The sequence below is a fragment of the Dermacentor andersoni genome, chromosome 4 (genome assembly GCF_023375885.2).
Source record: "Dermacentor andersoni chromosome 4, qqDerAnde1_hic_scaffold, whole genome shotgun sequence".
In the NCBI taxonomy this organism is placed as follows: Eukaryota; Metazoa; Arthropoda; class Arachnida; order Ixodida; family Ixodidae; genus Dermacentor; species Dermacentor andersoni.
This window is the reverse complement of record NC_092817.1, coordinates 140,711,753-140,725,010: the sequence shown is the minus strand read 5'-3', so window position 1 is coordinate 140,725,010 and position 13,258 is coordinate 140,711,753. Positions and strand designations below refer to the sequence as shown.

At 44.4% G+C, this 13,258-nt stretch overlaps 1 protein-coding gene across 1 annotated transcript in view; it reads left to right on the top strand.

The window, feature by feature from the left end:
• Nucleotides 1–12,978, top strand: part of LOC126537843 (soluble guanylate cyclase 88E-like) — a 121,550-nt gene extending 108,572 nt beyond the window's left edge. Inside the window, exons 11-13 of the mRNA XM_055074478.2 lie at nucleotides 4,795–4,904; nucleotides 5,635–5,724; nucleotides 8,329–12,978. Of these exons, the coding sequence (XP_054930453.1) occupies nucleotides 4,795–4,904; nucleotides 5,635–5,724; nucleotides 8,329–9,060 (932 nt within the window). The 3' untranslated portion in view covers nucleotides 9,061–12,978. The remainder of the gene's footprint in view (nucleotides 1–4,794; nucleotides 4,905–5,634; nucleotides 5,725–8,328) is intronic.
• The last annotated feature ends 280 nt before the right edge of the window (nucleotides 12,979–13,258 follow it).

Below are 13,258 nucleotides of genomic sequence, written 5' to 3'. Positions count from 1 at the left end.
TTGTATGTCCATACAATACAACACGGTCCCCAATGGAATGTTTACTTATGCAGCAGACAGGTCACAACACTAGTATCATGCAGTGTATACATAGGTCGGGAATTCAAGAGTCAGATCACTATGACCAAACCATGATGCTGACTTAGTGGGAGCCTGGCTAGGATACGTGTCGGAGCAAGCTCCGCTGAGTGAAAGTTGGGGGATATTTCATACATATGCCTTAAATCACACCATGGAATAAATCAGTAAGCAGCTGCAGCTCATAACCTAGCACAAAGATTCGTATGCATAAATGTTATGCTGTCTTTGCATACCCTACAAGTTGATTGATACTTCTAGTATAGGGGCAGTAATGGCAGGATATGGCTATGCGAGTTTTTGGAGTAATTCACATAATGGCAAACTTATAGAGAACGTTGCTTCTTTCTTGTTCGGCATGGCTTATGTCTCGTGATATGTTTGCACACATCATTAGCTGTGGACGTGCAAGAACCGTCCGCAAGTAAAATGATACATTCATTCGCAGGAATTAATGCAACTAGCTAACTTCTCTGCACGATTCTTATTTGCTTTTGTTGAATGTTTTATCTACTGCTAATAAATAGAATTCCACATTGTCGCATGTGTTTTACATGTTGCACAGAGAGAGAGGCAAGGAAAGGCAGGAATATTTACGGCTAGGCAGTTTCTCAGACTACTCCTGTGATATGCTATAACCAGCATGAACAAAAGGCAAATGCATTGGAGTAAGGGCAATATACAATTTCCTTTTACAGGGACGGTTGACACAGGTGCAGTGAGGACACAAAGTCGGCAACATGATGAAGGTTTATTGGTGGCTGTTGAGGAAGAAAAATGAAACTTAAAATACGAGATAAAACATTAGGTGATGCTTATGGTATATTACCGCTTCAAAAACAAATTGACGATGCTGTTTATTCCTAGTTGAAGCATTAAACATGCTACTGCACAACATTCATTATCATATAGAGTTTGCACGTTCGCTTTGGGAGCCTAATAAGCAATTGCGTCCGCAGCGGAAATAACAGAACCGTGGAATGAGACGCGTAATTCACCGGGAGAAATACGCGTGAAAGCTAACACGGATACTCTGCATACACTGCAGGTTACGCGTATCCAGTGACGTTGAAACGTCGGATATTATGCTGTCATGTCATATCGCCTCGACACAGCATTTGAGCGTAGTGGCATATACATTAAAGTGCTGCGTCCGTAAAAGAACACCGTGCTGCAACATTAGCGTTTTCGTGTACAGCGAGTTTGCGCGCACACGCCAGAAAATAGGGACAAGATCCGAAGGCCATGTTTTCTCGTGAGTGACATCTTGTAGTGTTACAAGCAGCAGTGCGTGAAAATCACCAAAAGGGAAGCAAAAGTACGTATTATCCGCACTCAAAACCAACGTGCAAAAAAACAAAAAAAAAAACGGCAGCGTGTTACACATCTGTAGCACTTGAAGGCGAAAGCCTGCTGCACGCTTGGTAATGTGCCGTCTCGCATCGTCGCGCCGCTGCTTTTGCAGTAGGCTTCGTCGACTCATTTTCTACGGTTAGCTGCGGCTTCGCGTTCTCGTATAGCGGGGTCAGACTCGCACCAGCGAGTTTTCCATTCGATTTCACGTTGCACCCTCTTAGCAGGGGATTGAAACGTATGCTTTTGTATGTTGTATGGGTTATTTCAATGCATATTTGGATTGTTCGCTGCACTTTGCTGAGCGCTTGTAGCCTCAGTCTTATGGGCGTATGAGCCATTGTACTTTTTGTTTCCTTACGGGGGTACGAGCCGTTGAGAAGGTCTCGCGTTTTTTTAGTACTGCACTAGACGCAAGCTACAAGCACTTTGATGAGTGCTTGTAGCCTCTGAGCTGCGAGAAGCATGAATCATTGCATTTTTCGCTTGCTTAGGAGAGAATAAGTCATTGCAGCTGATCATAATTCTGTACCATTCGACCGGACCGCCCTTTTTAATGCGACAACGTTAAGGAGCTCGTGTCGCAGAAAAGCCGGTGTGTCGGCGGCGTTGGCCGTGAGCGAAAAATCCCGGAAGGCAATTGCAAGCTGTGCCGGGTGGGAATCGAAACAGGGTCTCCGGAGTGTGAGATGGAGACAGTACCACTCAGCCATGAGTTCGATGGTTCAAAGCGGGACAAAAGCGCCTCTAGTGAATGCGGTGTTGCCTTAGAAACGTGCCGTATAAAGTTATACTGCGGTGTATATCGGTATTTATGAGCACGTAAATTACAGAAGTCGCAGTTAAACGAGTAGCGCAGTACGTTTCCGCTACATTTCTTCTGCGCTTGGCGCACACGCAGAGCCATCGTGCGGCAAATACAGAAAGCCCCCTCCTCGCAATGTACGGCGTTGCCCCGACAGGTGGCGCGCACTTCGCCCGCTTCTCCCCTTCGTCTCGTCAAGAGCATGCCGAGCGAATGAGTGGGTGGTGCGAACGGGGTGCGGTAACGGTATGGCGTTCCACTCTTGAAGGCGAAGCTTAAGCGTCGTCCAATTTTTTTCACTGCCATCGGGAGTATGGGCCCCTTAATGAAGCCACTTTTATGGCTTTCGCCATAAACGTTTGCGTGATTAGGAACGTATCGCTTGAACAAACGAGTAGGAAACACAGAACCAATCTTAACGTACGAGATTTTATCTGACTTCGCGTTTCGGCGCTGATGATACGTACGTGCCATTTGCGCAGTACATGGCTCCCCTCAATGATTTCCACTGTTTAGGGCTTGTTGAGCGACAGATGCCGTTTCCCAAAACGAACCGCGAAATAGCTCTCGCAGCTCTCGACGCAATATCGGCGAAAAATCGCAGTGATGGCTGCGATCGGTGCGACGTGTCACCAACCGGTTGGTCGCCGTCGCAGGGGCTGGGGGGGTATGGCTTGGCATCTGAAACTCCGATTTTTCTCGCATGCTACCGAGCTTTGGTGCGATAACAATAGCGTCGTATGGAACCGATATGTGCAGAGGCTATTGGTTTTGTTCTTCAGGAACACTACGAGGATCGCAGAAAAAGAAATGAAAGGACAGAGTGCAGAGACGTTAAACAGAAAAGCATCCAGCTGGCTACCTCGCGGTATCGATTATGAATAGTTCAGATTGAACGTACCGTGTGTTTGTCGTGCACCGAGAGAACACTACCTATAAAAGGCCTTTATGCCTATGACTATAATAATGACATGTAATGTCGAAGAGTCCTAAACTACAATGATCACTACATACTCAACCATGGAGGCGATGCTATGTGTTCCTGGTGTTTATGTGCAGCGGCGCTGTTTCCTCATTCGGTATTGGTGCTTTATCCTGTTAATGAACGCTGCTCTGTTTAGGCCTTTTCTAAACTGGCGTACACTGTTCTCTACAGTCAGGCCAGAGATGTCTACTGCAGCACTTCGAGGGTTCATTATATATTCGCTGGCGATAGAGGTCGTGACCTGGAAAATATTACTTTGTGGCACGTCTAAAATTGGGACACATATTTGTCGAATGTGGGAAAGCACTTAATTAGGTTCGGTTCCCTGGTGATACATGTGGACTGGAAAGCTAAGCGCGAATCTGTTACACAAAGACACATGAAACAGACGAGGACAAGCGCTTGACCTCATCTGTTGTATGTGTGCTTGTGTAATTTATTCGCGCTTATTTTTTGAGTCATCTTGGAAAGTAGTCTAGCCTATGATTGCAAAATAAAGGAACCTTGTGGAAGAGCACCTTGCTTCATTCGCTTCATTTTTCTGCACCATATTATAGCAAGATATCCTGACAACTTCTATATGTAAAAAAAAATCCTCCATACAGCAAGAAATAGCTGCACTGAGTGTTCCGGCAACTGAATCACTGAAGCATTAGATCTAAACGTACAGACATGGTTCCTAGGGGTATCGGATTTTCCTCTCCACAATGTTCCAGAGAGAGAGAGAATAAACATTTTTAATGCATGAGTGCAGCTTTGGAGAGGCGTCCTAATTCCAGAATGGCTTGAGCTCAGGCCGCATCCTGGGCCCTCGCAATCAGCCGTTGCTGATCCTCGAGGTCGGAGCTGGCCAAGGCTATCTCCCAAAGCTCGTTAGTGGGGTAAGGGTTCGGAGGATTTAATGGTGCCGCTCTGCAACAACCTACTATGTGGCTGAGTGACCCGGGCTCTGCGCAGAAGCGGCATAGCGCAGAGAATTGTGTAGGGTTTATGAGGTGATTTCTGGTTGGGTGTGGGAATATATTAACCTGTAGAGCTCGGAGGAATCGCTCCTGCTCTCTAGGTAGTGACTTGTGTGGGGGTACATAAGTTCTGCGGGTTAGCTTGTAGTGTTGTGTGATGTCTTGGTACGATACTAGAGGGTGCATGCGCTCGGGTTCAGATTCCTCGGCGTCGGCTCGGTGGGTCAAATCTCGAGCCACGTGGTTGGCGACCTCGTTGCCAGGAATTGCCAGGTGTTGATCAGCGACGTTAAACAACATCAGTAAACCACTCGACTACTTATTCAATCAGTTAATCTGCTGATTGTAATGCCGCAAAAGTACACGGAAGTTTGCATTGTTTTTCTTTCATGGCTTCTGCTGAAAACACAATATTGCGTTCGCAAGCCTATATTTCTTGTATAGTTTGCCTGGTGCCACTCTTGTACCTAAGTCGGCGTTTAAATTGCAGTTTAGTTCCTGTTGAGTGTTATCTCTGTTAGTAGAGAATTCACTGAACTTCCACTGAACCTTGTCAATGAAACTAGTAAGAGTTGGATGGTCGTGACTAAACTTTTAAAAAACTTTTGCAGGTATCCATTCTGGTGCGGTGGTGGCCGGTGTTGTAGGCCTGAAAATGCCGCGGTACTGCCTGTTCGGCGATTCCGTCAATACGGCATCGCGAATGGAAAGCACTAGTGAGGTAATTTTTTTAACCACTTGGACTCCTTCGTTTGTCGAATCTAGTTGCAGATCATCTGCTGCTTGGCAGTCTCGTCGGCGGTTGCACTTCATCTGGCTTGTGTATCGGCTGAAGCGTGCTCATGTGTTCTAGGGAAATGTACCTGAACTTCACACAGAAAAACAATTCTGGTAGATCGCAGGAATTTCCCCTCAGACTACATTTAAGGAACGTACTGTTTCGTAACGTTCGGGCATAGCTACTAACTACTTCTTGTAATAGTAATTAAATGGGCTCTAATCAGCGAAGCAAGTGCAGTGTTTTCTTGCAGCATTAAAGGCTACTTTCTGTGATATGTGCTTGTATTTATAAATTTAACACGAAACATGATATCTCCTGTTCCATTGATGTTGAAGACGACTTACATACTTTGCAGGAATACAGTCGCTTTCAGTGAGCACAAAACTGGAACTTGACCACTCTCTCAAGCTGCCACTCATACGCTCGCTTTACATGAAGTAGAACGCTTTCTCATTCAAAAATGTGCGTAGCAAATGGTGTAACAAAATCCTTTCAGTTCATTGGGACGCGCTTCATCTATAATGAAAGGAGGGCGAAATTTTTTCATGCAACTTTCTTTGCAATTTCATGGCGACTTTTGGCAATGGATATGCACGTTCTTACATGTACGTAAGAATTGTAAAATGAATACTTGAACTTGAATAGTGCGTAATAAGTTTTATCTACACAGGCCTTACGGGTGCACATCAGTCAGAAGACGAAGGAACTGCTCGATGAATCAAAGTGGCTGATTCAGGAACGTGGAACGGTAGACGTGAAGGTACGTGAAGGTGTCTTTCCAATATGCCTATTAGCTGGCACAACTTATTATTTAGGTGAAAATATTTCGTTAAGCGCCAGCACATTTTCACAGAAGCATTTCAGACAGTAAAAGGAGAGCGAAACGTATCATTCTTGAAGAAATGTAAAATGCACACGACCAGAAAACCACAACGCGATATTGCTAACTTGTATGTTGTGTCCTCGCGTCATGGTCTCTTCGTAATGACACTGGTCAATACGTCGACAACGTGCTAACAGTTATCTTTAAACGAAATATCACAGCTTTGCAAATATTCCTAACAAAAACCAAAAGAGAACATTGCACATCTTCCCAAAATAGCATGCTCCATGATTTTTTACAGTATGATAACTGTCGTAAACTGTACATTAGAGGACAGTTCTAACGTTCTTGACATTTGCTTTACTGTAGTTGCTGTAGTGTAGCTTAGTAGTTCGTCAATGCCGTCCTGCTTGTTAAATAAAGCATATGTACTGTAATAAAATTAATTGTGGCACTCTATTTCCAGACTTTCTTTGTTGTAATTGAGATTGAATTGAGACTGTCATTTGCTGTGCCTATTCGCGTTGTTTTCTTGGCATGTGTACTGTCTGCATGCTGCTTATTGGTGAAAAATATAGAGCTAGTGAACTTTCTTTGAAACAACTTGAAACAAATCTTCATCACGAGAGCTTGTATAACTTGCTTAGATACTTTGGGCAAATAATCGCAAACTCGGAATTGAATGCGCGTGGACATATGAAGCGTAACATTGACTTTCGTACCTATCTTTACACTACGTAAAATAGCTAAGGCTACGTGAGCTGCCATAATTTTAGTGGGTTTAGCATACAAGTATTACTTTAACAAACGTCAATAGGCCTTTCCATGGAGCAGCTTTGTTGAAATTCGATGGGACCCAAGAAAAGCCAAAATTAACATGAAGTGAGATTTCCTGATTAGGGTGTACTTCATGCATGCGCATCTGGTCTTATGATCCCAATCACTTCTCAAGTATGCAGAAGTGGCGTAGTGGCTACGGCGTTTAGCTCTTCAGCAAAATGACTATGAAAGTAGGGGTTCATTCCTATAGCTGCTGCGGCCCTGTTCCTATGGGGACAGGATCTAAACTATTCGTGAACTTTACATGAATGATAAAGCGTCACCTCATGGATAGAAATAATTCAGGACAATTTACTACGTTGACAGGTACAGCCGAAGTCTTTTGCTGGAAGTTTGAATGTCATCATATTATGTGGAGGTAATCTTTTAATTGCAAATAGGAGAAGCTCCTATCCTAGAGGCCTCTTTTTACTCCTATAAATTATCATGGTAATATGTCCACTGAATAACGTGCCTTCCGAAAGGGAAATCACACACGATCTAAATTACTTATGCCCTAGCTACGAAGCCCTTGCATGTTTAACGCTGCATCGGTAAAAAAATGACCGGCGATTACGACACGCCGTAATTCGAAATTTGAGCGCAGCTCTACACGCGCTTGCAATACGCGATATAGTCAGGCAAAGAAATTGAGCGAGACATGTATGTACGTACAGTTACAGACAACTCTTTATTTTCGGCTACTGCACTTATCTTGTGCTTCGGCTGTGCGTGCCTCTCGATTCTGACGCGAGATGAAGCCCTTCCGCTGCTTGCATCGCTCATTGTTCAGAAAGAACTGGTTAACATTATTTTCTATTCTAATTATATTGCCGCGTAGTAGGGAATAACGACAAATTGCTCAATCTGTAAGTTACAAATTGCACTCTTTATTGGGCGTACTTGTGCCCAACAAATCAAGTAACACTTCAGCAAAACGACTGTGGCGAGCAGAGTCGGCGGTCGTTTAAAATCTGAGCTGCGGGTGAAGCGCGTCGGCTTGCATACATCACTCGTCGAAGGTTCCAGCGTAAGCGCGTGGCGTCCAGAAGGTTGTGCAGAATCCGCTTAGCGCATACATTAAAATTACAATTACTAAGACGCCACCTCGTAGTCTCGTGCGGCGCTCTGCTTTCCTCCTCACCCTTTTACCATGATTTCCACCTACTCTTTCTGTCTCATGTTTTCGCTGTAGTCTCCTCCTCCTCCACTTTCCTCCTCGCGTGTCATTCTTTCATCTCCCGCTGCGCACTGCGTTAGCTTTCACCTTTTTTTGTGCTCGTTCATTCGGTTACGTTGAGGAACGACGCCGAGGCATGCCGACGGTCAACGCAGGAACCGGTGCCTAAACGCTCCACTTCAAAAGGAATACTGTAACGTGCATGCAGTAGACGTCCTTATTACTTTAAACACGTTGACGAATAAGCTAGTGGTGATCATTGAAACACAACTGTTAAAGAATATGAGCCTCGTATAGAAGTAAGCGGTCAGCAACACATCTAGGCTGATAATTGCGTGATTCACTGGGGCGGCGCCCCGTTTATCTGAGCTGAAGATTTCAGTTTATACGGATATGTGCATAACATGCACACGAAATGGTTATATTCTGTTTTGTCTTGCCTTTCTCTATTTTATTTTTTTCTATAAAAGTCCTACAAAAGTTTGACAAGCCGACTCACTCTAATAGCTTCTTATATTGTTTTTCTTTGCTGTCCTTAATAGGGCAAAGGCTCGATGAAAACGTATTGGCTCACGGGAAAGAAAGGCCAGGCCAACGTCAACCGGCGATACCCGGATGCACCGACTGTCCTTTCGACGAAGCAGGAGTCAAAGCGCCGCAAGTCCTCGGTTGGGGCCCGCTCCGTGTATTCGCCCGTGACGTACGAGGAGATAGCGAAGCACTCGCCATCCAATACGCCTCCACCCCATGGAGGAGGGAGCACGACGTTGACGAAGCCTACGGCTGGCGTGAGTCCCACCACACAAACCGGAGGGAATGCACCGGGCACTGCAGTTGTCAAGGACATCACGGGGACCACGGAGATGTCGAATGGCTCTTCACCCAAGCGTCGGACTATGAGCGTTGCTCCCACCACCACGCCGGTGAACGCTTCGCCCCGGGAGACTAATGGCCGGCCAACTCCTCGCAAAACTGCGTGGACCGAGCTTGAGCTGAAGGTTCCTACACAGCCGCTGTCTCCAGCATCGGTAGTTACCGTGCCGCCTCCGGCCATGCTGACCACCGTCGGGCTGCAGCCGCCGTGCCAGCATTGCACACACTGTCACAACAATTACAATCAGCAGCAACGAAGGCTGGCTGATGCTTCGTCGGCCGATTCTAGGGGTGACAAGATGGGCTGTTGGGCATCGTCGCCGCCTCATCGGGCTGGCGTCGGCGGTCATCTTGCTTCGAACGCAAGTGCCAGTGGTGGTGCGGGTTGTTCTATCTTGTGAGAAAAAACGCTTCGAGTGCCAAGGAGAACCAACTGGATTGGTAGTACTGCAGAAGTCCACGAAAAGAGAACTTACGGACACTTGAACCGACTTGTTCAGTAGTGTTATTTATTGAATGGTAAAATGACGTTTGTCCGGACGATAATAGGAAGTGTTTTCGGCAGTACGGACCTGAACATCAGTCCTTGAATGTTATGAGACAGTGTAATAGCAGCCAGATGACCGCAACATGGTTGTCCCCCATGGAAAGCAAGATTGTTTCTCCACTTGAAGCGAGACCATTAAATCAGTCGGTAAGGGGTATGGCAGATGGGTACTCGCGGTCTGCAGAAAGCAGGCGAAATTTTTCTGTGACTCACTTAGACCAGAATATTCGGTCACATGAACGTATCAGGTAAGATATAGCTTGATAGAAGTAATGCAACAGCTCTGCATAAGTGAAAAAAGAAATATTCCACTGTGCATTCTGAGGCGGTGCTTCTCGGTGACCTGGCGTCTATAGCTTTACTAAGACTTTGCTGAACCGTAAACGACCTACAACGAAAGTCTAAGAAAATACAACTACAACAAAAATAGCAACAACAAAAAACGATGCAAATTGTTGCGCCTGTTCTAGTTTTCGTTTGGCAGAATTCAGTGACAGTGGGATGGTGCTTAACTGTTACCCAGTCGAAATAGAACGATTAGATCGCGTATAATCTAGTATAGCGATCCCAGAGTGAAACTGTCCATGGACAGGTTCTGCCTAAATAAGCCATCATTCTTCCGTGCATCTTTACCTTGGGCTCTATAACGTGAACGTGTTCCAATCTGTTTTATTCCAATCTTTTCACGTCATGCTTACGTAACTACCGACAAAATCACGGGACGGTGACTCAAAGCGTTCATTGTAAAGCCCAATAAAATACTCTCCTCGATTGTAGGAAGTCACATTTGCTTCCTTTTAAAGCAAATAGCATTGTCTACCGTGCTATGGTTTCCTGACAAGAGGTGGGGAGCACTTAGAAATCGAAAGGACTTCATTGGGGACGGGCTAGTACAGTGGAAGTAAATAATCAGATCAGGAAGCTCCTGATCAGTGCTTTCTGATCCTGTGTCAGCGTGATCGGCGGGCACCCATGTTCATTCATTCTGAAACGAGGCAGTCTCCGTCTATTCTAAAAAATAAATTTTTCTTCGCCACAATAATTCATCTTTATGCATGAACGTCACATTATCATGGTGTGCTTTCGTGGATATGCGGCATAATGTGACAGACAGGCAAAGGGGGGGGGGGGGGGGGGCAGACCAAAAGCTTTTGACTAATAGCGGAGAGCTGAGGGTGATAAAGGCATAGAATCAGTTATATTCATTTGTCCTTTTTTTAATTGTATTATACATAATCACTATGTATACGTCATATCAGATGGGCAGCTTTCTCTGTGTTCGTTACATCGCTTGACGGACAAGCGAAGTGGAGGTGGCCGAAATAATGTCTGAACAATCGTTGAGGGCTGACTTCTGAAATTTTATAGAAATAGTTTGGAATAGCTTTACGTTATAGCGCCCCTTCATTCGTCCCCCACTTTCTTTCGCCATGACAAGACTACGGTAGACGAGAAAGCAGTTCGTCCTTGCGCTATGTATACTTTACGTTTGTGTCTGCGAACAAGGCGCGCACGCAATGAGGAGCGCACAAACACATTGCTTTAGTGGATGGTTTAGGTTGGCATTAAAAAAAGTTGTATCAACAAAATTTTACTTAACAGAAGGTATTCTGTATATGTGTCGTGTTTCGCTACTCTTAACGTTGCGTAGGAGCCATTTACTGACACGCCCATAAGATGCCCTCTGAGCGCTGTCCCGTACCTACTGTCGACTGCTTTATTAATGAATGGCTGCGTAACAAATTCTGGTAATTGTTACCGAAAGAGAGATGCGTGTTCGAAATTCTTCCTGCTGAATATGAGTACTATTACAACTTAAATGATACTTCCTTACTGTTTTACTTGGTAAGCAAGAAGCGTTTTGGAAACTGAGCTGGAAGTACCAGGTTGCTTGTAGTTGCTGGTAGAACGTTTGTATGATACGAAGGATAATTGTTTGCAATGCCAAACATGGCCGGTCGAGGCAAATGACTCCTTCAAGTTATGTTGTCTGATGTGCTCGCAATTCTACAGTTTTCTTCTGGAAAGGAGTCGTTTCTTAGGGGACAGAAATTATTAGAAATTTCATGATGTACATTGCGCGTGACCAGCTACATGTAAGTTGTGCCCCTTCCACTATTATTGCTTTGTTGTGCTTGTAGATTACAGATTTTTACTTGGGATTTGACACGCAAGGGCACTAAATGTGTTTGAATAAGCACGAAGCGAGTTGCTAAATGATTGCGCCCTGACAGGATAATCGGCCTGATAACCCCATCACTATGAAACACGCGTGGCCGTCAGGCAAGTGTGCTTCGGATATTATGAGCCAGTGTGATATGATGATACAAGGAAGGCCTTATCAGTTAATAAGAGAAGATATTTTAGATCTAATGAAACTGGAAGAGCTTCCATTGGCGGGAACATGTCCTGAATGGGACGGTTCCTCGTGCAATCATTTTGGTGCCGGCAGGCGAATGCAAAGGTCTGTGATGCAATAGAGCACGACGATAAACGTAGATCCCCATGTGACACGCCTGCCTTAAAGTGCTGAGCCAGGCAAATAGGGATTACGCAAGAAGATATTAAAATTGCAGCTATTCTTTGAGACGTTTTAATGTGAGTGGCGCTAAAGGCATTTTCATGAGGCTGCTCGTTAGAACAACCATCAGAAGAGCGTGACGAGATGTATTTTCTTACGTGTTTACTCTCGGGATAGAAAGAAATCTGCATTGTTGTTTACAACCCAGAGGATACTACTGTTATTAGGCTGAAGGCCTTTGCATGTGCGCGTCCAAATAGAATTTAATGACGTTGTATTAGAACTATAGTTTCTAAATATTTCTGTGTCACTCTTCCGTGGCATGTGACAGCCGCACATGAGCGACTGAAACGTAGGCTAAGTACTTTACGCATTCTTAATGTTTGTAGAATGCATAATCGCAACCAACAATAACATTTATGATTTATTGTTTATTCTGCTTTTGACAAACGGACTTAGCGTGGATGTTTCCGCCTTTTCTTGCAGCATGGCCATCTGTTAAAACCTCGATATGTACGTTCTCATCTTTACCTTATGCCATATGAATTGAATTAAGAAATTTTGAGGTTACCCGATTGATCGTAAAGGTAATTTTAACAAACCAGCCCTTCATAAACAAGGTGCTGTTAAGAAAAACATTTATCTGGTGGCGATTGCTACTGCTTTGTTTCTGTCGTAAAATATGCGCCAGAAAACAATTATTGTTAATTGACGCATAAGCCTTCTTGTCAGCATAAATGTCTCGAACTTCCTTATATATTTGCGATTGTTTCGCAATCACGCGGAAAGAAATATATTGTTCACCCTTTTGTATCTAAATTATAGAATATGTAACTTGACTTTGTTTTATTCCGCGCATTTTTATTGTGTTCACTGAAGAAGTAGCAATTCCGCAGTTATATTAAATTGGAATTTACGCAAGCCGTTATTTCTCACTTTTTCTACCATATTGCATCTTCACTGACTTACTGTGATTGTTTGTGAAACATGGTTGAATTTTGTTTCATAGGGTTCTTTGTAATATTTCGTCACCTTGATGCACGGTGTCGGATGAGGGCTACTATATCCTTGTAGGCTGTATGGCACAGAAGCTAATGCCTCTATGTGGCCTCTCGTGTGTTGCTTCTGTAGCAGACATTGTCTTCGTGTTTAACCACATTGCTGTGGTTCGCAAAGCGAATTGTAAGAAGTGTAATGTTTCTTGCAAATAAAAAAAATAAGCAAGCCAACTAGAGCAATACAGGACCTCTGGATTAGTCTATTTGTACTTTATTTACGTGCACGGAAGAGCCAACAACGTTTGAAAGATTTTTAACAACATTGTGGAAAGAAAGCTGCACCCCATTTCGTGATATGAAACTGTTTTTCGCGTTCCCTGTGGCTCACCGCCACGTGACATCTGAGCAAAATGGACAACCTCGTCAACATCAAGCGTTAAGACGTAAGTGCGACACATCGATTTCGTGGAGCCGACGTTGCTAATGACACACTCCATTCACAGTTGTCTGTTTTATACCTCAAATTCATAGAA